The sequence below is a fragment of the Pseudophryne corroboree genome, chromosome 9 (genome assembly GCF_028390025.1).
Source record: "Pseudophryne corroboree isolate aPseCor3 chromosome 9, aPseCor3.hap2, whole genome shotgun sequence".
NCBI lineage: Eukaryota > Metazoa > Chordata > Amphibia > Anura > Myobatrachidae > Pseudophryne > Pseudophryne corroboree.
The window spans coordinates 327,289,724-327,315,103 of NC_086452.1; the positions used below are offsets into that span (position 1 = coordinate 327,289,724).

The window sequence follows — 25,380 nt, forward strand, 5'->3', positions numbered from 1 at the left end:
GCACACCAGCTAGTCCTAAAGCTTTTACTTTGTGCCCAGTCTCCTGCGGAGCCGCTATTCCCCATGGTCCTTTCGGAGTCCCCAGCATCCACTACGGACTATGAGAAATAGAATTATCGGTAAGTAAATTCTTATTTTTTTTTCTTTGTTCTGTATGATGCTCCCGTCCTAAATGGCTGGGATCCCAGCAGCCGTTGGGCCGTAGAATACGTCTGACCATCAGACAGTCTTATTTGGCGGTTGCTTGAGAGCCTTCGTTTTTCATTTCGACACACTCCATGTGCTCTGGGGGACCTTCGGGGGCAGCCGCCCACGGGGTTGCCGTGAATGCTTTATGTTGCGATGCTGCTTAGTCGGGACATCGTACATTTGTCACGTTTTTACGGATTTGACATTTTTGGGGCCTCTGTGTCTCAGTTTGGCAGAGCGGTTTTGCAGGACTCTCAGCGCTCTCCCTCCCGTCTTGGGAGCTCTGGGACGTCCCCATTGTATCTGCACTCCAGTGGCCCCTAGTGGATGAAGGAGAAATCAGGATTTTGGTACTTACCGATAAATCCCTTTCTCCGATTCCACAGGGGCCACTGGACGCCCACCCAGCGCTGTTTCCTCCTTCTACCCCTACCGGGTTGCAGGTCACTGTGTGACTGCGTGTTTTGTTCCTATTACCCTATCACTATGTTTCCAGGGTATTATCTTGTTTTAGTTGGCTTAGCGAACCTCCTCTACTATTACGTTGGTCTTTTCCAGCTCTCCTCGGGCACAGTTTTGACTAGACTGGCTTGGAGTGGGGACATAGTAGGGGAGGAGCTAGTCACATGGTTATAAATTTAAAGTGCCAGCTCCCAGTTACTGCCTACTATATCCCCATTGTATCTGCACTCCAGTGACCCCTGTGGAATCAGAGTAAGGGATTTATCGGTAAGTACCAAAATCCTGATTATTTAGGCAGAAGCAGGGTATACATTTATTCCTTTTGTACTTGGCAGTACAGCCCAAATACCAAAAAAAGAGACTGGTACTGTATATGGCTACTGCATCAGGAAAGCCCTGTTTAATCCTATGCTGGATAAAAGCGAAAGAGTCAAGTCACCAGCCTGATCCGACTTTGCCTGGCGGTGGAAATATGGAATTAGCTTTCAGTAGCAGCGGGGACCAGCAGCAAAAATCCAGGGCAGGAGAGCATGTCTCACATTCGCCTCTCTCCAGTAGCCTAGTCTGCCAGTGCTGGGAGAAGAAGTATGTGGGCAGTGTCTGCCAGTGCTGGGAGAAGAAGTATGTGGGCAGTGTCTGCCAGTGCTGGGAGAAGAAGTATGTGGGCAGTGTCTGCCAGTGCTGGGAGAAGAAGTATGTGGGCAGTGTCTGCCAGTGCTGGGAGAAGAAGTATGTGGGCAGTGTCTGCCAGTGCTGGGAGAAGAAGTATGTGGGCAGTGTCTGCCTACTTCTTTTAAAATTGTTCTGTTGGGGGACAAGATTAAAACTTCCCTCTGCACTGAAATGATGACGACCAACTAGATGGGAGAAATCAAACCTGTCTGATTTTATTCCCCTAGTTGGACTGACCATTTTTGGCCATGTTCCATTGTGAGGGAGCAAATAGCAGATTATAGTGTACTCCTGCACACTACTGATTTTCGCCAGCCTTAAAACAATGCATTCAAGATGGTTAGCACAGAACTAATGTTAAGTAGCACTTATTTCCTTAAGAAGTAATAGATACAAGGAGCAAGTTTCCAATAGTCATAGTTGGTTATGCAAAAACAAATGCAGTTTAAATATCGTGGAATACTCAGAATAGCTGAGATCATTCAGGGTGAAGAAACAGTGTGATCTTAATTTATATTATGCACACTGTTGCATCCATGCTGCTTGCTTAAAAGTCACTGGGGAAGTTACAAAATTGCTGCATCTATTTCCTTTTAACCACCCTTTTCCTATTGCCTTTGTGTAGTGAAGATATATTATCTAGCAGTCAAGAATCAGAAACCAACTTGCAGTTTTTATAGACCTGCTAAACCAGCCATGCACAATCTGCAGCCCAAGGGGCACGTGACTATTGCCCTCACTATATATGGCCCTCTGGTGGGAGCCGCAGACAGGTCCACCTCCCTGATTTTATTTGTTTTCGCTCTCCACCCAAAACGTGTTTGTTTTATTTTCTCTGACGTCCTAGTGGATGCTGGGGGGATGCTGGGTACTTCGTAAGGACCATGGGGAATAGACGGGCTCCGCAGGAGACTGGGCACTCTTAAAAGAAAGATTAGGTACTATATCTGGTGTGCACTGGCTCCTCCCTCTATGCCCCTCCTCCAGACCCCAGTTAGAATCTGTGCCCGGCCAGAGCTGGATGCACCTAGTGGGCTCTCCTGAGCTTACTAGAAAAGAAAGTATTTGTTAGGTTTTTTATTTTCAGTGAGATCTGCTGGCAACAGACTCACTGCTACGAGGGACTGAGGGGAGAGAAGCAAACCTACCTGCTTGCAGCTAGCTTGTGCTTCTAAGGCTACTGGACACCATTAGCTCCAGAGGGATCGAACACCGGGCCCGACCTCGATCGTCCGTTCCCGGAGCCGCGTCGCCGTCCCCCTTGCAGAGCCATAAGACGGAAGAACCAGGAGAAAATCGGCGGCTGAAGACTCCGGTCTTCAATAAGGTAGCGCACAGCACTGCAGCTGTGCGCCATTGCTCCCACAGCACACCACACGCTCCGGTCACTGGTGGGTGCAGGGCGCTGGGGGGGGGGGGCGCCCTGGGCTGCAATATGTATACCTTTTTGGCAAAATGCACATAATACAGTTATAAACTGTATATGTGCCTAATCCCCCGCCATAAATATTATTAAAAAAGCGGGAGAAGCCCGCCGCTGAAGGGGTGGGGCTATCTTCCTCAGCACAGCCAGCGCCATTTTCTCTTCACAGCTCCGCTGGAAGGACGCTCCCCAGGCTCTCCCCTGCAGTATACACTACGAGAAGGGTAAAAAAAGAGAGGGGGGGCACATAAATTTAGGCGCAAAAGGTGATATAAGCAGCTATTGGGGGAAAATTCACTTTGTGTTACTGTAAATCCCTCTGTTATATAGCGCTTTGGTGTGTGCTGGCATACTCTCTCTCTGTCTCCCCAAAGGACTTTGTGGGGTCCTGTCCTCAGTCGGAGCATTCCCTGTGTGTGTGTGCGGTGTGTCGGTACGGCTGTGTCGACATGTTTGATGAGGACGCTTACGTGGAGGCGGAGCAGGAGCCGATAAGTGTGATGTCGCCCCCTGCGGGGCCGACACCAGAGTGGATGGATATGTGGAAGGTATTAACCGACAGTGTCAACTCCTTGCATAAAAGGTTCGATGACGTAACAGCTTTGGGACAGCCGGCATCTCAGCCCGCGCATGCCCAGGCATCTCAGGGGCCATCAGGGGCTCAAAAACGCCCGCTACCTCAGATGGCAGACACAGATGTCGACACGGAGTCTGACTCCAGTGTAGACGAGGATGAGACAAATGTACAATCCACAAGGGCCATCCGATGCATGATTACGGCAATGAAAAATGTGTTGCACATTTCTGACATTAACCCGGTTACCACTAAAAAGGGTATTATGTTTGGGGAGAAAAAGCAGCCAGTGACTTTTCCCCCATCTGATGAGTTAAATGAACTGTGTGAAGAAGCGTGGTGTTCCCCAGATAAGAAATTAGTGATTTCTAAGAGGTTACTAATGGCGTACCCTTTCCCGCCAACGGACAGGTTGCGTTGGGAAACATCCCCTAGGGTGGACAAGGCGCTCACACGCTTATCAAAAAAGGTGGCACTGCCGTCTCAGGATACGGCCGCCTTAAAGGAGCCTGCAGATAGAAAGCAGGAGGCTATCCTGAAGTCTGTGTATACACACTCAGGTACTATACTGAGACCTGCTATTGCTTCAGCATGGATGTGTAGTGCTGCAGCAGCATGGTCTGATTCCCTGTCAGATAACATTGATTCCCTTGACAGGGATACTATTTTGCTAACCATAGAGCATATTAAAGACGTAGTCTTATATATGAGGGATGCACAGAGGGACATTTGCCGGCTGGCATCTAGAATTAATGCAATGTCTATTTCTGCCAGGAGAGTATTATGGACTCGGCAGTGGACAGGTGATGCTGATTCTAAAAGGCACATGGAAGTTTTGCCTTTATAAAGGTGAGGAATTGTTTGGGGACGGTCTCTCGGACCTCGTATCCACAGCAACAACTGGGAAGTCGACTTTTTTACCTCAGGTTCCCTCACAGCCTAAGAAAGCACCGTATTATCAAGTACAGTCCTTTCGGCCTCAGAAAGGCAAGCGGGTCAGAGGCGCGTCCTTTCTGCCCAGAGGCAGGGGTAGAGGGAAAAAGCTGCACCAGACAGCCAGTTCCCAGGAACAAAAATCCTCCACTGCTTCCACTAAGTCCACCGCATGACGCTGGGGCTCCACAGGTGGAGCCAGGTGCGGTTGGGCCCGTCTCCGGAACTTCAGCGACCAGTGGGTTCGCTCACAGGTGGATCTCTGGGTTCTACAAGTGGTATCTCAGGGATACAAGCTGGAGTTCGAGGCGTCTCCCCCTCGCCGTTACCTCAAATCAGCCTTGCCAGCTACTCCCAAGGAAAGGGAGGTAGTACTGGCGGCAATTCACAAGCTGTACCTTCAGCAGGTGATAATCAAAGTTCCCCTCCTTCAACAGGGACGGGGTTACTATTCCACAATGTTTGTGGTACCGAAACCAGACGGTTCGGTGAGACCCATTCTAAATTTGAAATCCTTGAACACTTATATAAGGAAGTTCAAGTTCAAAATGGAATCGCTCAGGGCGGTAATTGCAAGCCTGGAAGAGGGGGATTACATGGTGTCACTGGACATCAAGGATGCTTACCTACATGTCCCCATTTACCCACCTCACCAGGAGTACCTCAGGTTTGTGGTACAGGACTGCCATTACCAATTCCAGACGTTGCCGTTTGGTCTATCCACGGCACCGAGGGTATTTACCAAGGTAATGGCCGAAATGATGATACTCCTTCGAAAGAAGGGAGTTATAATTATCCCGTACTTGGACGATCTCCTTATAAAGGCAAGGTCCAAGGAGCAGTTGTTAGTCGGAGTTGCACTATCTCGGGAAGTGCTACAACAGCACGGCTGGATTCTGAATATCCCAAAGTCGCAGCTGATTCCTACGACGGGTCTGCTGTTCTTGGGCATGATTCTGGACACAGAACAGAAGAAGGTGTTTCTCCCGGAGGAGAAGGCCAAGGAGTTGTCATCTCTGGTCAGAGACCTCCTGAAACCAAAACAGGTGTCGGTGCATCACTGCACGCGAGTCCTGGGAGAGATGGTAGCTTCTTACGAAGCAATTCCCTTCGGCAGGTTCCATGCAAGGATTTTTCAGCGGGATCTGTTAGACAAGTGGTCCGGATCGCATTTTCAGATGCATCGGCTGATCACCCTGTCCCCGAGGGCCAGGGTGTCTCTGCTGTGGTGGCTGCAGAGTGCTCATCTTCTCGAGGGCCGCAGATTCGGCATTCAGGACTGGGTCCTGGTGACCACGGATGCAAGCCTCCGAGGTTGGGGGGCTGTCACTCAGGGAAGAAACTTCCAAGGACAGTGGTCGAGTCAGGAGTCTTCCCTACACTTAAATATTCTGGAACTAAGGGCCATTTACAATGCCCTAAGTCCAGCAAAACCCCTGCTTCAAGACCAACCGGTGCTGATTCAGTCAGACAACATCACGGCGGTCGCCCATGTAAACCGACAGGGCAGCACAAGAAGCAGGATGGCGATGGCAGAAGCCACAAGGATTCTCCGATGGGCGGAGAATCACGTGCTAGCACTGTCAGCGGTGTTCATTCCGGGAGTGGACAACTGGGAAGCAGACTTCCTCAGCAGGCACGACCTCCACCCGGGAGAGTGGGGACTTCATCCAGAAGTCTTCACGCAGATTGTAAACTGTTGGGAACGGCCACAGGTGGACATGATGGCGTCCCGCCTCAACAAAAAGCTAAAAAAATATTGTGCCAGGTCAAGAGACCCTCAGGCGATAGCTGTGGACTCACTAGTGACACCGTGGGTGTACCAGTTGGTTTGTGTTCCCTCCTCTTCCTCTCATACCCAAGGTACTGAGGATAGTAAGAAAGAGAGGAGTAAGAACTATACTCATCGTTCCGGATTGGCCAAGAAGAACTTGGTACCCAGAACTACAAGAAATTATCTCAGAGGAACCATGGCCTCTGCCTCTCAGACAGGACCTGTTACAGCAGGGGCCCTGTCTGTTCCAAGACTTACCGCGGCTGCGTTTGACGGCATGGCGGTTGAACGCCAGATCCTAACGGAAAAGGGCATTTCAGATGAAGTGATTCCTACGCTGATAAAGGCTAGGAAAGACGTGACAGCACAACATTATCACCGTATATGGCGAAAATATGTTGCTTGGTGTGAGGCCAGGAAGGCCCCAACAGAGGAATTTCAGCTGGGCCGGTTTCTGCACTTCCTACAGTCAGGAGTGACTATGGGCCTAAAATTGGGATCCGTTAAAGTCCAGATTTCGGCCCTGTCTATTTTCTTTCAAAAAGAACTGGCTTCACTGCCTGAAGTTCAGACGTTTGTTAAGGGAGTGCTGCATATTCAGCCCCCTTTTGTGCCTCCAGTGGCACCTTGGGATCTCAACGTAGTGTTGGATTTCCTAAAATCACATTGGTTTGAGCCACTTCAGACCGTGGAGTTGAAGTATCTCACGTGGAAGGTAGTCATGCTGTTGGCCTTGGCCTCAGCTAGGCGTGTGTCAGAATTGGCGGCTTTGTCCTGTAAAAGCCCATATCTGATTTTCCATATGGACAGGGCAGAATTGAGGACTCGTCCCCAATTTCTCCCTAAGGTGGTATCAGCGTTTCATTTGAACCAACCTATTGTGGTGCCTGCGGCTACTCGGGACTTGGAGGATTCCAAGTTGCTGGACATAGTCCGGGCCCTGAAAATCTATGTTTCCAGGACGGCTAGAGTCAGAAAAACTGACTCGCTGTTTATCCTGCATGCACCCAACAAGCTGGGTGCTCCTGCTTCAAAGCAGACTATTGCTCGCTGGATCTGTAGCACGATTCAACTTGCACATTCTGCAGCTGGACTGCCGCATCCTAAATCAGTAAAAGCCCATTCCACGAGGAAGGTGGGCTCTTCTTGGGCGGCTGCCCGAGGGGTCTCGGCTTTACAACTTTGCCGAGCTGCTACTTGGTCGGGATCAAACACTTTTGCAAAATTCTACAAGTTTGATACCCTGGCTGAGGAGGACCTTGAGTTTGCTCATTCGGTGCTGCAGAGTCATCCGCACTCTCCCGCCCGTTTGGGAGCTTTGGTATAATCCCCATGGTCCTTACGGAGTACCCAGCATCCACTAGGACGTCAGAGAAAATAAGAATTTACTCACCGGTAATTCTATTTCTCGTAGTCCGTAGTGGATGCTGGGAGCCCGTCCCAAGTGCGGACTTTCTGCAATACATGTATATAGTTATTGCTTAACTATAGGGTTATTGTTATGAGCCATCTGTTGAATGAGGCTCAGTTGTTGTTCATACTGTTAACTGGGTATAGTTATCACAAGTTGTACGGTGTGATTGGTGTGGCTGGTATGAGTCTTACCCTGGATTCCAAATCCTTTCCTAGTAATGTCAGCTCTTCCGGCCACAGTTTCCCTAACTGAGGTCTGGAGGAGGGGCATAGAGGGAGGAGCCAGTGCACACCAGATAGTACCTAATCTTTCTTTTAAGAGTGCCCAGTCTCCTGCGGAGCCCGTCTATTCCCCATGGTCCTTACGGAGTACCCAGCATCTACTACGGACTACGAGAAATAGAATTACCGCTGAGTAAATTCTTATTTTTTTTACCATTTTGTTTTTACAGCGAACAATAAGGAGAGGGACGGGAGTTACTCGACAGAGGCATACCTGTGTCCGACAGCCTGACGGACAATCAAATTAGCTGCAGTGCAATCTGTTTGCTGAGAAGTGTCCGCAGAGGCATTTGTTCTCGATTAAAATATATCTTTGTTATGCCAAAATGTTCAAACAATGAATTTAGTATTTTTTATTTGTTTTTATTTTTGTATATACTTCTATGTTTTATTTAAACCAAAGGTCTGGGACTTTAAAACCTTTGCACACAAAGTACTCAAGCCCCCAAAAATTACAACAAAAAAACTTTACAAAATCTAATGTCACAGACAGCTGAACTGCATTTGTATGTTAGCACCACTAAGTATTGGGAGCCAAATGGAGAGCTTGCAGGACGATATATTGCTTTGGGGATCAGTTTGCGATCCCGGCGGTGAGCACGGGGTGTCCCCTCGCAGGCTCGCTGTGCTCGCCACTCTTCGGGCCTGGTGGCGACCTTCGGATCTATTCCCCCTTGGGTGGTGGCGTGGACCACAGCCCCGAGTGGGAATACCAGCCGGTGGTTGGGATTCTGACTGCCGGTATTTCACCTGGTGTCGGGATTCCAATGTCTGTATCCTGACCGGTCAATTGACTGCCTTCCGTTGCTATAGGGGTTGTGATGGTGTCGCTACATGGGAGGGCCAGTCCACACCCCCAATGGTGGTACATCTTGCTTTGCAACATTGCACACAGGAACTTCCAACGATGCTTCAAGGCCTTTTCTGCTAGAAAATTGTATGTATTTTACATATTTATGCAAGTAAAGCTTTTTCTTTTTCATCCACTAAGGGTCACTGGAGTACTCTTGGGGATATGGACGGCTTCCGAAAGGAACAGGGCACTGAATATTCAAATTCAGTAACACTCCTCCCCTCCATACTCCCCGAGTACCTCAGTGTTTTTTCTGTGCTCGTCGGAGCAACAGGGCTGGTGTGGGGGGCTCCCACACTTTGTGAATATTTTTATTTTAATTTTAATTTTTACTACTTACGCACACATCCCTTCCCAGTTTCTTCTAAAACCATGGGTCCGGGATGGTGCCGCTGCACGGAGCAGCGCATGGTGTGTCGGTCCTCACAAAGAGCACCCTCACTGCCACACGCAGCACACTAAATGCTGCAAGAGCTGGACGGAGCTTACAGAAAGAAGCCCCGTCGCAGCCATGAAGGAGTGATCAGCTGGACGGAGCTTACAGATAGAAGCCCGTCGCAGCCTTGAAGGAGTGATCAGCTGGACGGAGCTTACAGATAGAAGCCCGTCGCAGCCATGAAGGAGTGATCAGCTGGACGGAGCTTACAGATAGAAGCCCCGTCGCAGCCATGAACGAGAGCTGGACGGAGCTTACAGGAAGAAGCCCTGTCGCAGCCCTGAACTGAACAGCTGGACGGAGCTTACAGATAGAAGCCCCGTCGCAGCCCTCCCTACAAGACAAGGTATGCTGGGGGGGGACGGGGCGGTCAGCGCGCGCTGCCGCCCCGCTGTGTGGGGTCCGTTTTTATTACCGCACCCGCCGCTAATACAGCGCCCGCCCAAGCCGCTCCGTCCGCGCTGTACGCACTTCAAAGCCAGGGAGACCGCCGCAGCATAGCGCGCTCTCTAGCGCCGCCGGAAGCCGCTACACGCCGCTCCAGCCAGCCGAACACTCGGCCGCTCTCCTCACAACGTTCCCTGCCTCCCTGCAAGGTCAGCTTCCCGGCACCCGCTCCCCGCTGAGACACGGAGCACAGGGGGAGGGGGGGGGGGGACAAGCCACAGGCAGCGCTGCTGCAAGGGAGGATAAACTTATAATATGCTGCATGACAGGCTGCCACATTCATAGATTATATTAATAACCTGACCTGTGATTATCACTGTATAGACTATTGAGCCTATATTAACACAGGAGGCATGTATTGTAACCTGATCTGGGATTATCAGTGTAAGCATGGCATGGGGGCCATTTTAACCATGCTTCCTGTTTCTTCCTGTTTATAATTCCAGAACGTTCCTGTCCTACAACACTACTCCACCGGAGGCGCAGGGGTGTTAGTGGGAATTTTTGCTTCAGGTTTTATATAGGCTGGCCAAGTGAAGGCATTTCGGCCATATATATATGTATATTGCACACCTTAAGTAACACTTTTACTGAGCGTGCAAGTGTCTGTCTTTGTTTATTGTGTGGTCTGTCTGCGTAATGAGTACGGCACCAGCAAAGACTACAAAAGACGTTTTACTGCAATGTCTGTACATGAATCTACCACATGTTCCATAGGTTTTGTAGGTTTCCACTCCGGAACCCGGTTTCATTCCTATGCTACGCAAATGTAATGGCTGGGTTGCAATTAGAATTGGCCACCGTTCGACACGAGCGGCAAGATCCGAGTCTCGGAGAAGACCGCCAAATCTAACGGAGGAGTCTCAGCCGTTGCAAAAGTCCAACTTCACTAAGGGTATTAATTTAATTGGTCTTATACTTTAACCGTTTCTGCTATGTTGCGGTCTGACAATTCTATGCCAAACCTCACGGCGCTAAATAAGGGTGAGGAGGGCACATTAGACCAGCAGTCAGAAGTGCGTTTTTTTGACAGCCCAGACATTGATAATGACCAGTGCGTCAGTCTCTGAAGTTTACAGAGACTAAGGAGCAATGGGGTTCTTATTTAGGATATCTTAATAAGATGTTAGTAGAAACACAAAATAACCGAATAACCGGTTCTATACCTCTCAAATTTAATTCTATTTACCCGTTTCCACACAGTGACATCTACATTGGAGAATCCGCCATTGGTGGATTCGTCTGTGTCAGACCTTATAAAGACCCTTCAGACGTAAGATAGATTTGGGTCACTAAGGCGCTCTTTGTATGGAAACAATGACGATCACGTTATACTTATCGTTAATCAAATCTGAGAAGCTGCTGAGTAGCTATGTACAGCTTCTGCTGCAGGCTGTTGGCTCGCTTCTCGCCTTTCATCGTTGCTAGTTACAGCACGACAGGTTCTCTGGCTGCGTTCTTGGCAAGCGGAGTCAGAGGTCAAAAGAATACGGTGGCCACAAGTTGTTTGGTCCTAAAATTGACAAATGCATTTCTCAGGCCAAGGCGGAGGGGGGAGAGTCTAGTTTCCTGCCATTGCCTCCACCGGTACCAAGACGGAAATACTCTGGTCCGGCGTTCACTTTAGACTTCAGTCCTGTCAAGGCTGCGCTAAAATCATCAACAAGCCAGTGGCTTGACGGGCTCCCAGGCCATATTGGATTTCCAATTGTGGGAGCGCGCCTTCGGACGTTACATTTGCCGGGATTCCAGACATCCACTGATGGATGTATCCGCAATTTAGTGTTAAAAGAAAGCTGTCCTCCGCCACTGCGTTTTTTCAAAACTGGACTGTCTCTGTCGGACGACAAGAAGGCGTTTTGGCAGATTGCCATTCAGTCTCTGCTGGATTCAGCAGTTTTTAATTCCAGCCTGGTACACCAACAAGGTCACGGTTATTATTCCCGTCTGTTTGTGGTACCGATTTCGGAGGGCTCCGTCAGTCTCAATCAGTAAGTCACTTACTACAGATTGAAGATGGAATTTCTGCGGTCAGTATTTGCAGATTTGAAGCTACAAGATTGCATGATTGCGCTTGATTTCAAGGATGCGTACTTACAGGTTCTTGCGTTTTGCAATACGCCACACAGGCTCTACCGTTTGGCCTCTCGTCAGCGCCTCGGGTATTCACCAGAGTGATGTCTGTGATGATAGCTCATCTCAGATCCCTGGCAGTGACTATCGTTCCGTAATTAGACGATCTGCTCATGAAAGCTCCGTCTCAACAGATGCTCCTCCAACTTGCGCTGCTAAACATACACCCCGGTTGGAGTGTCAATTTCAAGAAATCGCATCTAATTCCGTCTCAACGACTTCAATTCCTAGGTATGATTCTCGATACGGTAAATCAAAGAATTTTCCCTACTACAACAGAAAGTACAGATTATTCATCTGGTACAATAAGTGCTCAAGCCACGCACACTCTCGGTACATTTGTGTATTCGCCTATTAGGAAGAATGGTGGTGGCTTTCGAAGCGCTTCAGTTCGGAAGTTTTCCCTCCCGTCCATTTCAACAATAGTGGTCGGCCTCGCATCTGCAGATTTCCCACAGGGTGAGGTTGTCGGCGAGGGTGTCTCTACTCTGGGGCTCAAGGTACACAATTTAACCGCAGGCGGCGGTTGGAATTGAATAATTCTAACGGCGAACGTGAGTCTCAGAGGTTGGGGAGCTGTAGTTCAAAATTGTCAGCGACTGGGTCTCTGGGCGGATCACGACAAATTGCTGTCTAAAAATGTCCTGTAACTATTTACAATGCACTACGACAAGCATTACACATGCTTCCCTCTCAGACTGTCCAAGTGCAGTCAGACAACGCGACGGCAGTCGCATACATCAACAAACAAGGAGGAACGAGAAGCCGCATGGCAATGCGGGAAGTAGCTCGAATCCTCAATTGGCCAAAATACCACCAGGTGATATTGTCGGCAGTGTTCATTCCGGGAGTGGACAACTGGGAGGCGGATTATCTCAGCCGTCGGAATTTTCATCCAGGAGAATGGGCATTAAATCCAGAGGTGTTTCAAAGGTTGGTCCACAGGTGGGGTTATCCTCAGGTGGACCTGATGGCATCTCGCCACAATTACAAACGCCCCAGTATGTGTCCAGAACGAGAGATCCAAGGGCAGTGGCGGTGGATGCTCTCACAATCGCGGGGCCGTACAGCCTCGTGTATCTGTTTCCACCGTTTTCCGCTGCTCTCTCAGTTGCTAAAACGGATCAAAAGAGAGTTCGTCACAGTCATACTAGTGATGCCTCATTGGTCTCGGAGAGCTTGGTTCTCGGATCTCCGCGGACTACTCGCATACGATCCTTGGCCGCTCCTACTACGTTCAGACCTGTTACAACAGGGTCCGTTCTTTTACCCCGATTTAGCGCGGCTGCGTTTGACGGGGTGGCTGTTGAGACCGCCCTCTTAAGAAAAGAGGGCATTACAGTATCGGTTATACCAACCATGTTACGAGCTAGGAAGCCGGTTACGGCAGCTCATTATTACAGAATTTGGAGTGCCTATATAGGTTGGTGTGAAGCTAAGGAGTTTCCGACATCATCTTTCAAGTTATCCCGTCTTTTGTTATTTCTACAGACGGGGTTAGATGGAGGACTGCGTTTATCTACACTAAAGGTGCAGGTATCTGCGTTGTCAATTTATTTTCAAAGACATTGGCTCTATTGCCGTCGGTACACACTTTTCTACAAGATGTCCTCAGAGTACTGCCTCCATTCATTCCACCTACAGCGCCATGGAACTTGAATCTGGTTTTAGATTTCTTACAGTCTTCATATTTTGAACCCTTTCAGCAAGTGGATATAAAGTTTCTCACTTGGAAAACAATTTTTCTTCTAGCCTTAGCTTCGGCAAGGCGTGTTTCAGATTTGGGTTCTTTGTCATGCAAGCCACCATGTTTGGTGTTTCATAATGACAGAGCGGAACTTCGAACGAATCCCGCTTTCTTACCAAAGGTAGTGTCATCTTTTCACATCAATCATCCAATAGTAGTTCCTGTGTTGACAGCACATTCTGGAACTCTGGATGTGGTACGCGCATTACGCGTTTATGTATCCCGAACGTCTACAGGTCGTAAGACGGATACGTTGTTTTCTATGATGCGGCCAAGATGGGTTGGCCAGTTTCTAAGCAGACCTTATCCAGATGGATAAAACGGACTATAGGTCAGGCTTACCTTAATGCTAGGTTACAGCCACATACATCCGTAACAGCTCATTCCACACGTTCTGTGGGAACTTCATGGGTAGCTGGTCGTGGAGCTTCTACGACGCAGCTTTGCCGTGCGGCTACATGGTCTTCAGTGCACACGTTTGTGCGCTTTTACAAGTTTGATACGTTTTGCGGCATCAGCATCTAGCTTTGGCCGCCTAGTGTTACAGGTGCCAAACAGCTCTCCCGCCCACGGGGGAAGCTTTGGTACGTCCCAAGAGTACTCCAGTGACCCCTAGTGGATGAAAAAGAAAATAGGATTTTGGTACTTACCAGGTAAATCCTTTTCTTTGAATCCATAGGGGGCACTGGACGCCCACCCAGAGCAGTTTTACCTGGGTTGTAGTAAGCTCAGGGGATCTTATGGTAACACATTTTCACGGACTGGTTCAAATTTTCTAGTTCTATCTGTTATGGTGTCAACTGTTTCGTTGTCAGTTACGTTATGTGTCAACTTTATGGTTGTCCGTTATGTTATAGGTAATTCTCCATTGTCAACCTCTCTATCGCTCCTGTTCGGCTCAGTAAAAAACACTGAGGTACTCGGGGAGTATGGAGGGGAGGAGTGTTACTGAATTTGAATATTCAGTGCCCTGTTCCTTTCGGAAGCCGTCCATATCCCCAAGAGTACTCCAGTGCCCCCTATGGACTCAAAGAAAAGGATTTACCTGGTAAGTACCTAAATCCTATTATTGTCGCCCCCTTTAAAGTGCAAACCCCCCCCCCCCATACAGTAGAAAATGCATTGTTCAATGTTATACAGTTGATTGCAAGCTTTCTGCAAATAGTAGCCAAAAGAAGCTGCAGTGCCCTTTAATTGTGTTTACTGGTATGATGTGTGCCATAGGAGAGACTCCTCTATCACATCTTTATCTAAAATAAGTTCATTTATGATAAGCTCCTGAAGTTTCTATTTCATATTTACATTTATTACATACTATATATTTGTGAATGTTACTAGTAGTTCTTTTATATGCATCTGCTGATGTCTAAGGTTTCGTGTTCCTCTATGAAGTCTAAGCAGAAGAATATGCAAAAAAGAAATATCTTTCAGACCGTTCTGAATCAGTTTGGGAATAGTGTCGCCGGCAGCCACTAGATGCCGTCCAAACGGAGCTATCCAATTGTAGCTTCATCCGGGTGTGATGGCTGCCAGCGTCTACATTTCAGATTGGGGTGGTGAGCTGAAATGCACGAAAAGTTACCTGTTTGGTCACCAAACAAGCACTTTTCACGATCACACTCAGTAGTTTAGTCGGGTTTTGGCGTTTTACACGGCCTCTATGGGCGCGATTAGTGAGATAAAGAATCACCATTGAATATTGCCCCTGCAATGTTAATTTACTTTAGACGGGAGAATGGGTGCGATAATCAAAGAAACACAATTGAATATTGCCCTTAGTACCCAAAATGTATCTAGCATTACCTGTATATACTGTGTAAATGTCACATTCCTAAGAGTGTACTTGGGTCACGTGATGTAACCAGGCTCACCATATTTACTGTTGTTCCTATCACACTCATGGTATGAAAATAGGATGTTTCTATGTATTAAGGCTAGACTGGCATGGCAAAGAATTGTGTGTAAGACTTGGCGTATTAGACCCAAACCCTCCGCACATGAAGCCAATGTGAAGGTTGTGTGTAGTGATACAAGGTACACCACACGCCAGAACAAAATAAACACGTTTTTTTCTCTAACGTCCTAAGTGGATGCTGGGACTCCGTAAGGACCATGGGGAATAGCGGCTCCGCAGGAGACTGGGCACAAAAGTAAAAGCTTGAACTAGCTGGTGTGCACTGGCTCCTCCCCCTATGACCCTCCTCCAAGCCTCAGTTAGATTTTTGTGCCCGAACGAGAAGGGTGCATGCTAGGTGGCTCTCCTGAGCTGCTTAGAGTAAAAGTTTATTTTAGGTTTTTTATTTTCAGTGAGTCCTGCTGGCAACAGGCTCACTGCATCGTGGGACTAAGGGGAGAAGAAACGAACTCACCTGCGTGCAGAGTGGATTGGGTTTCTTAGGCTACTGGACATTAGCTCCAGAGGGACGATCACAGGTTCAGCCTGGATGGGTCCCGGAGCCGCGCCGCCGGCCCCCTTACAGAGCCAGAAGAACGAAGAGGTCCGGTGAAATCGGCGGCAGAAGACGTTCCTGTCTTCAACTAAGGTAGCGCACAGCACTGCAGCTGTGCGCCATTGCTCTCAGCACACTTCACACTCCGGTCACTGAGGGTGCAGGGCGCTGGGGGGGAGCGCCCTGAGACGCAATAAAAACAGAAATACCTTAGGATGGCAAAAGAAATACATCACATATAGCTCCTGGGCTATATGGATGTATTTAACCCCTGCCAGTTTTCCAGAAAAAAGCGGGAGATAAGGCCGTCGTGAAGGGGCGGAGCCTATCTCCTCAGCACACAAGCGCCATTTTCCCTCACAGTTCCGCTGGAAGGACGGCTCCCTGACTCTCCCCTGCAGTCCCTACAGAATCAGGGTAAAAACGAGAGAGGGGGGGCACTATTGGCAGCTAAATTATAAACAGCAGCTATAAAAGGGAGTAACACTTATATAAGGTTATCCCTATAGATATATATAGCGCTCTGGTGTGTGCTGGCAAACTCTCCCTCTGTCTCCCCAAAGGGCTAGTGGGGTCCTGTCCTCTATCAGAGCATTCCCTGTGTGTGTGCTGGGTGTCGGTACGATTGTATCGACATGTATGAGGAGGAAAATGATGTGGAAGCAGAGCAATTGCCTGTATTAGTGATGTCACCCCCTAGGGAGTCGACACCTGACTGGATGGTTGTATTTAAAGAACTACGTGACAATGTCAGCACTTTACAAAAAACTGTTGACGACATGAGACAGCCGACAAATCAATTAGTGCCTGTCCAGGCGTCTCAGACACCGTCAGGGGCGATAAAACGCCCGTTACCTCAGTGGGTCGACACAGACCCAGACACGGATATTGAGTCCAGTGTCGACGGTGAGGAGACGAACGTAATGTCCAGTAGGGCCACACGTTACATGATCACGGCAATGAAGGAGGCATTGAACATTTCTGACACTACAAGTACCACAAAGAAGGGTATTATGTGGGGAGTGAAAAAACTACCAGTAGCTTTTCCTGAGTCAGATGAATTAAATGAGGTGTGTGATAAAGCGTGGGTTTCCCCCGATAAAAAAGTGCTAATTTCTAATAAATTATTGGCACTATACCCTTTCCCGCCAGAGGTTAGGGCGCGTTGGGAAACACCCCCTAGAGTAGATAAAGCGCTCACACGTTTATCTAAACAAGTAGCGTTACCGTCTCCTGATACGGCCGCCCTCAAAGAACCAGCGGATAGAAGGCTGGAAAATATCCTGAAGGGTATATACACACATACTGGTGTTATACTGCGACCAGCAATCGCATCAGCCTGGATGTGCAGTGCTGGAGTTGCGTGGTCGGATTCCCTGACTGAAAATATTGATACCCTGGATAGGGACAGTTTATTACTAACTATAGAGCATTTGAAGGATGCATTACTATATATGCGTGATGCACAGAGGGATATTTGCACCCTGGCATCAAGAGTGAGTGCTATGTCCATTTCTGCCAGAAGAGCGTTATGGACGCGACAGTGGTCAGGGGATGCGGATTCCAAACGACATATGGAAGTATTGCCGTTTAAAGGGGAGGAGTTATTTGGGGCCGGTCTATCGGACCTGGTGGCCACGGCAACGGCCGGAAAGTCCACCTTTTTACCCCAGGTCACCTCTCAGCAGAAAAAGACACCGTCTTTTCAAACTCAGTCCTTTCGTTCCCATAAGTACAGGCGGGCAAAAGGCCACTCATTTCTGCCCCGGGGCAGAGGAAGAGGAAAAAGACTGCACCAGGCAGCCTCTTCCCAGGAGCAGAAGCCCTCCTCTGCTTCTGCCAAGTCTTCAGCATGACGCTGGGGCTTTACAAGCGGACTCGGACACGGTGGGGGCCCGTCTCAAAAATTTCAACGCGCAGTGGGCTCACTCGCAAGTGGACCCCTGGATTCTGCAGGTAGTATCACAGGGGTACAAACTGGAATTCGAGACGTCTCCCCCTCGCCGGTTCCTGAAGTCTGCTCTACCAAAGTCTCCCTCCGACAGGGAGGCAGTTTTGGAAGCCATTCACAAGCTGTATTCCCAGCAGGTGATAATCAAGGTACCTCTCCTACAACAGGGAAAGGGGTATTATTCCACGCTGTTTGTGGTACCGAAGCCGGACGGCTCGGTGAGACCAATTTTAAATCTAAAATCCTTGAACACTTACATAAAGAGGTTCAAATTCAAGATGGAGTCACTCAAAGCAGTGATAGCAAACCTGGAAGAAGGGGACTATATGGTGTCTCTGGACATCAAAGATGCTTATCTCCACGTCCCAATCTACCCTTCTCACCAAGGGTACCTCAGGTTTGTAGTACAAAACTGTCATTATCAGTTTCAGACGCTGCTGTTTGGATTGTCCACGGCACCTCGGGTCTTTACCAAGGTAATGGCCGAAATGATGATTCTTCTTCGAAGAAAAGGCGTTTTAATTATCCCTTACTTGGACGATCTCCTGATAAGGGCAAGGTCCAGGGAACAGTTAGAAGTCGGAGTAGCACTATCTCAGTTAGTGTTACGTCAGCACGGGTGGATTCTAAATATTCCAAAATCGCAGCTGATTCCAACTACACGTCTCCTGTTCCTAGGAATGATTCTGGACACAGTCCAGAAAAAGGTGTTTCTCCCAGAGGAGAAGGCCAGGGAGTTATCCGAGCTAGTCAGGAATCTCCTAAAACCAGGCCAGGTGTCAGTGCATCAGTGCACGAGGGTCCTGGGAAAAATGGTGGCTTCTTACGAAGCGATTCCATTCGGAAGATTCCATGCAAGAACGTTTCAGTGGGATCTTCTGGACAAATGGTCCGGATCGTATCTTCAGATGCATCAGCGGATAACCCTGTCGCCAAGGACAAGGGTGTCTCTTCTGTGGTGGCTGCAGAGTGCTCATCTACTAGAGGGCCGTAGATTCGGCATTCAGGATTGGATCCTGGTGACCACAGATGCCAGCCTGAGAGGCTGGGGAGCAGTCACACAGGGACAAAATTTCCAGGGCTTGTGGTCAAGCATGGAAACATCTCTTCATATAAACATTCTGGAACTAAGGGCCATTTACAATGCCCTAAGTCAAGCAAAACCCCTGCTTCAGGGTCAGGCGGTATTGATCCAATCGGACAACATCACGTCAGTCGCCCACGTAAACAGACAGGGCGGCACGAGAAGCAGGAGGGCGATGGCAGAAGCTGCAAGGATTCTTCGCTGGGCGGAGAATCATGTGATAGCACTGTCAGCAGTGTTCATTCCGGGAGTGGACAACTGGGAAGCGGACTTCCTCAGCAGACACGACCTTCACCCGGGGGAGTGGGGACTTCATCCAGAAGTCTTCCAAGAGATGGTAAACCGTTGGGAAAAACCAAAGGTGGACATGATGGCGTCCCGTCTCAACAAAAAACTAGACAGATATTGCGCCAGGTCAAGGGACCCTCAGGCAATAGCGGTGGACGCTCTGGTAACACCATGGGTGTACCAGTCAGTGTATGTGTTCCCTCCTCTGCCACTCATACCAAAAGTACTGAGAATCATAAAAAGGAGAGGAGTAAGAACTATACTCGTGGTTCCGGATTGGCCAAGAAGGACTTGGTACCCGGAACTTCAAGAGATGCTCACGGAGGACCCGTGGCCTCTACCTCTAAGAAAGGACCTGCTCCAGCAGGGACCTTGTCTGTTCCAAGACTTACCGCGGCTGCGTTTGACGGCATGGCGGTTGAACGCCGGATCCTGAAGGAAAAAGGCATTCCAGAAGAAGTCATCCCTACCCTGATAAAGGCCAGGAAGGATGTAACCGCGAAACATTATCACCGCATTTGGCGAAAATATGTTGCGTGGTGTGAGGCCAAAGAGGCCCCTACAGAGGAATTTCAACTGGGTCGCTTCCTACATTTCCTGCAAACAGGACTGTCTATGGGCCTAAAATTAGGGTCAATTAAGGTTCAAATTTCGGCCCTGTCGATTTTCTTCCAAAAAGAACTGGCTTCAGTGCCTGAAGTCCAGACGTTTGTCAAAGGGGTACTGCATATACAGCCTCCTTTTGTGCCCCCGGTGGCACCTTGGGATCTCAATGTGGTTTTGGGGTTCCTAAAATCACATTGGTTTGAAACACTCACCACTGTGGAATTAAAATATCTCACATGGAAGGTGGTAATGCTGTTAGCCCTGGCTTCAGCCAAGCGTGTCTCAGAATTGGCGGCTTTATCTTATAAAAGCCCTTACCTGATTTTTCACACGGATAGGGCAGAATTGAGGACTCGTCCTCAATTTCTCCCAAAGGTGGTTTCAGCGTTTCACGTGAACCAGCCTATTGTGGTGCCTGCGGCTACTAGGGACTTGGAGGACTCCAAGTTACTGGACGTAGTCAGGGCCCTGAAAATATATATTTCCAGGACGGCTGGAGTCAGGAAATCTGACTCGCTGTTTATCCTGTATGCACCCAACAAGCTGGGTGCTCCTGCTTCTAAGCAGACGATTGCTCGTTGGATTTGTAGTACAATTCAGCTTGCACATTCTGTGGCAGGCCTGCCACAGCCAAAATCTGTAAAAGCCCATTCCACAAGGAAGGTGGGCTCATCTTGGGCGGCTGCCCGAGGGGTCTCGGCTTTACAACTTTGCCGAGCAGCTACTTGGTCAGGAGCAAATACGTTTGTAAAATTCTACAAATTTGATACCCTGGCTGAGGAGGACCTGGAGTTCTCTCATTTGGTGCTGCAGAGTCATCCGCACTCTCCCGCCCGTTTGGGAGCTTTGGTATAATCCCCATGGTCCTTACGGAGTCCCAGCATCCACTTAGGACGTTAGAGAAAATAAGAATTTACTTACCGATAATTCTATTTCTCATAGTCCGTAGTGGATGCTGGGCGCCCATCCCAAGTGCGGATTGTCTGCAATACTTGTATATAGTTATTGTTACAAAATTCGGGTTATTATTGTTGTGAGCCATCTTTTCAGAGGCTCCTTCGTTTGTCATACTGTTAACTGGGTTCAGATCACAGGTTGTACGGTGTGATTGGTGTGGCTGGTATGAGTCTTACCCGGGATTCAATATCCTTCCTTATTATGTACGCTCGTCCGGGCACAGTATCCTAACTGAGGCTTGGAGGAGGGTCATAGGGGGAGGAGCCAGTGCACACCAGCTAGTTCAAGCTTTTACTTTTGTGCCCAGTCTCCTGCGGAGCCGCTATTCCCCATGGTCCTTACGGAGTCCCAGCATCCTCTACGGACTATGAGAAATAGAATTATCGGTAAGTAAATTCTTATTTTTTGTTGTTGTTTTTTTGCCATTGCAATCTGTTATATGGAAATAAAGTAACATTATGCTGACATATTGGGCCTGAATCAGAGCGAGCACTGCGCCAGTTTGCGTAGTGAGTCACAAGCACAGGAAGTACATACGTGCGCAAATGTGGATCCACATGTATTAAAGTTTACAGCTGGAGTCATGGGAAGAGGCGATCTTAGGCTGTTCACGCAGGTGTGGTATACGTTGCCGGCGATGGGTTCCCGGCGTCAGCATACCGATGCTGGGATCCCGGCCGCTAGAATGCCGGCAGGGGGCGGACGCAACAAAGCCCCTTGTGGGCTTGGTGGCTCGCTATGCTCGCCACAGGTTCTATTCCCAATCTATGGTTGTCATGGACATCCCAGAGTGGGAATAGCCCCTGCTAGCTGGGATTCTGGCTGGTGGCACTGTGAGTGTTCGGGAACCCGGCATCCGTATGCTAAGCTCGGGTACCCAGGGCGCTGGTGACGTAACCGCATCCCATTCACGGAAATGTGGCACATGACCGCCTGTATTTATGAGTATATGCCTGGTATGAGGTGTATCTTTCGCACCTGATACTGGGCAGCCGCAAGTGGTGGTGATGATGGCTTGTAAATGAGGTGCCTGTGCTAACAACATGGAAGTATACGCACATTGTTATATGTATGGCTCTGCATATGTGAGGATATGCACTGTCTTGAGTCAGTATTGACCATTATGCCACCAACACTGCATCAGCCCCAGTGTGTGGCATAATGGACATAAGGAAAATTATTTGTTTTTGAAACCTTTTTTTTTTTTCATTTTGTTTTCTTTTCTATAGAGGAAGCGGATGAAGTGGAGATGTTGGTGACCTCTAAAACAGAGTCTCTGCTGTATGACCATCCCAATCACACTGTAACTGTGACAACCATCAGTGACTTGGACCTGTCTGGTGTGGGTCTCCTACCCCCTGGCAGCAGACAGGTATAATAAGAACTACATTATTGCATGCGTTATTTTGCCAACCACATTTATCTTTAAGACCTATTTCTTATATAACATGTTCATGGAGATAACCTGTGGGCTGACAGAAAAGATAAGTGAATCTGTGTTCAGTTTCGCAAGTAACCATTAATTTCATCGTAGAAAGAAATGTATAAGATAAACTTGCCTATATGTGTAAATTGGATGGAGGTGACAATTGTGGCAGGGCCGTCAGATTGCGTCATTTGACCCCACTACATAATGGCCCAAACCACAGCATCACACGCTAAGGCCAAGATACCGCAGTTAACTGATAACTGTAGAATTCTATCCCCTACCATCCCGTCCGCCCCATTTCAATAGGAAGGGGGACAGAGAGTGCCCAACTATTCTGGAATTCTGTGGAAGTCCCCAAAAATTCATGAGTCTTCCAGATGGGAGATCTGACGAGTATTGCTTGACACGTGACGTAAACATGTAATGATTTCCCGCCGCAAACTTTTCCGTAACCATTCACCTTGACGCACTTCTAAAATGTAAATCATTTTCTCTAACGTCCTAGTGGATGCTGGGGACTCCGAAAGGACCATGGGGAATAGCGGCTCCGCAGGAGACTGGGCACAAAGTAAAAGCTTTAGGACTAGCTGGTGTGCACTGGCTCCTCCCCCTATGACCCTCCTCCAAGCCTCAGTTAGATTTTGTGCCCGAACGAGGAGGGTGCAATCTAGGTGGCTCTCCTGAGCTGCTTAGAGTAAAAGTTTAAATAGGTTTTTTATTTTCAGTGAGACCTGCTGGCAACAGGCTCACTGCATCGAGGGACTTAGGGGAGAGAAACGAACTCACCTGCGTGCAGAGTGGATTGGGTTTCTTAGGCTACTGGACATTAGCTCCAGAGGGACGATCACAGGCCCAGCCATGGATGGGTCCCGGAGCCGCGCCGCCGGCCCCCTTACAGATGCTGAAGCAAGAAGAGGTCCATAAATCGGCGGCAGAAGACTTTCCTGTCTTCATAAGGTAGCGCACAGCACTGCAGCTGTGCGCCATTGCTCTCAGCACACTTCACACTCCGGTCACTGAGGGTGCAGGACGCTGGGGGGGGGGGGGCGTCCTGGGAAGCAATGAATTTACCTTAGTTGGCGAAAAATACATCACATATAGCTCCTGGGCTATATGGATGTATTTAACCCCTGCCAGTTTTCCAGTAAAAAGCGGGAGAAGAGCCCGCCGTGAAGGGGGCGGGGCCTATCTCCTCAGCACACAGCGCCATTTTTCCCACACAGCTCAGCTGGTAGGAAGGCTCCCAGAATCTCCCCTGCATCCTGCAACTACAGAAACAGGGTAAAAAAGAGAGGGGGGCACTTATTTGGCAAAATAACAGATATAAGCAGCTATAAGGGATAGACACTTATTGTAAGGTTGTCCCTATACATATATAGCGCTCTGGTGTTTGCTGGCAAACTCTCCCTCTGTCTCCCCAAAGGGCTAAGTGGGTCCTGTCCTCTATCAGAGCATTCCCTGTGTGTGTGCTGGGTGTCGGTACGTGTGTGTCGACATGTATGAGGAGGAAAATGATGTGGAGGCGGAGCAGAGTGTCTGTAACAGTGATGTCACCCCCTAGGGGGTCGACACCTGAGTGGATGTACTGTTGAAAATTACGTGACAGTGTCAGCTCTATATAAAAAAACAGTGGTTGACATGAGACAGCCGGCTACTCAGCTTGTGCCTGTCCAGACGTCTCATAGGCCGTCAGGCAGATGGCAGATACAGACGCCGACACGGATACTGACTCCTGTGTCGACGGTGAAGAGACAACCGTGATTTCCAGTAGGGCCACACGTTACATGATTGAGACAATGGAAAATGTTTTATACATTTCTGATAATACGAGTACCACCAAAAAAGGGGTATTATGTTCGGTGAGGGAAAAACTACCTGTAGTTTTCCTGAATCTGAGAAATAAAATGTGTGATGATGCGTGGGTTTCCCCCCGATAACAATTAATAATTTCTTAAAAAGTATTGGCTGCATACCCTTTCCCGCCAGAGGTTAGGATGCATTGGGAAACACCCCCTAGGGGGGATAAGGCGCTCACACGCTTGTAAGAACAAGGGCTCTACCCTCTCATGAGATGGCCGCCCTTAAGGATCCTGCTGATAGAAAGCAGGAGGGTATCCAAAAAAAGGTATTTACACACATACTGGTGTTATACTGCGACCAGCTATCGCCTCAGCCTGGAGGTGCAGTGCTGGGTTGGCATGGTCGGATTCCCTGACTGGAAATATTGATATCCTAGATAAGGATAGTATATTATTGCCTATAGAGCATTTAAAAGATGCATTTCTATATATGCATGATGCACAGCGGAATAATTGCCGACTGGCATCAAGTATAAGTGCGTTGTCCAATTCTACCAGTAAAATGGTCAGGTGATGCGGATTCCAAACGTCATTTGGAAGTATTGCCTTTGAAAGGGGACATTTGGGGTCGGTCTTTTAGACCTGGTGGCCACGGCAACAGCTGGGAAATCCACGTTTGTACCCCAGGTCGCCTCTCAAAATAAGACGCCGTATTATCAGGCGCAGTCCTTTGTTGGCAAGCGGACAAAAGGTTCCTCTTTTCTGCTCGTGACAGAGGGAGAGGAAAAAGGCTGCAGAGATCAGCCAGTTCCCAGGAACAGAAACCCTTTCCAGCCTCTGCCAAGCCCTCAGTATGACGCTAGGGCTTTACAAGCTCAGGCACGGTGGGGGCCCGTTCTCAATGAATTTCAGTGCGCAGTGGGGGCTCACTCGCAAGTAGACCCCTGGATCCTTCAGGTAATATCTCAGGGGTACATATTGGAATTCGAGACGTCTCCCCCTCGCCGTTTCCAAAAGTCGACTTTACCGACGTCTCCCTCGGACAGGGAGGCAGTTTTGGAAGCCATTCACAAGCTGTATTCCCAGCAGGTGATAATCAAGGTACCCCTCCTGCAACAGGGAACGGGGTATTATTCCACACTATTGTGGTACCGAAGCCAGACGGCTCGGTGAGACCGATTCTAAAATCTTTGAACACTTACATACAGAGGTTCAAATTCAAGATTGAGTCATTCAGAGCAGTGATTGCGAACCTGGAAGAAGGGGACTACATGATGTCTCGGGACATCAAGGATGCTTACCTTCATGTCAAAATTTACCCTTCTCACCAAGGGTACCTCAGGTTTATGGTACAGAACTGTCACTATCAGTTCAGACGCTGCCGTAGGGATGGTCCACGGCACCCCGGGTCTTTACCAAGGTAATGGCCGAAATGATGATGTTCCTTCGAAGGAAGGGAATTTTAGTTATCCCTTACT

General features: G+C 48.7%; 1 protein-coding gene across 1 annotated transcript in view; it reads left to right on the forward strand.

Annotated features, from left to right (window-relative positions):
• NOL12 (nucleolar protein 12) overlaps nucleotides 1–25,380 on the forward strand; it is an 88,557-nt gene that overhangs the window by 47,679 nt on the left and 15,498 nt on the right. Inside the window, exon 5 of the mRNA XM_063940520.1 lies at nucleotides 21,904–22,046. Within this exon, the coding sequence (XP_063796590.1) occupies nucleotides 21,904–22,046 (143 nt within the window). The remainder of the gene's footprint in view (nucleotides 1–21,903; nucleotides 22,047–25,380) is intronic.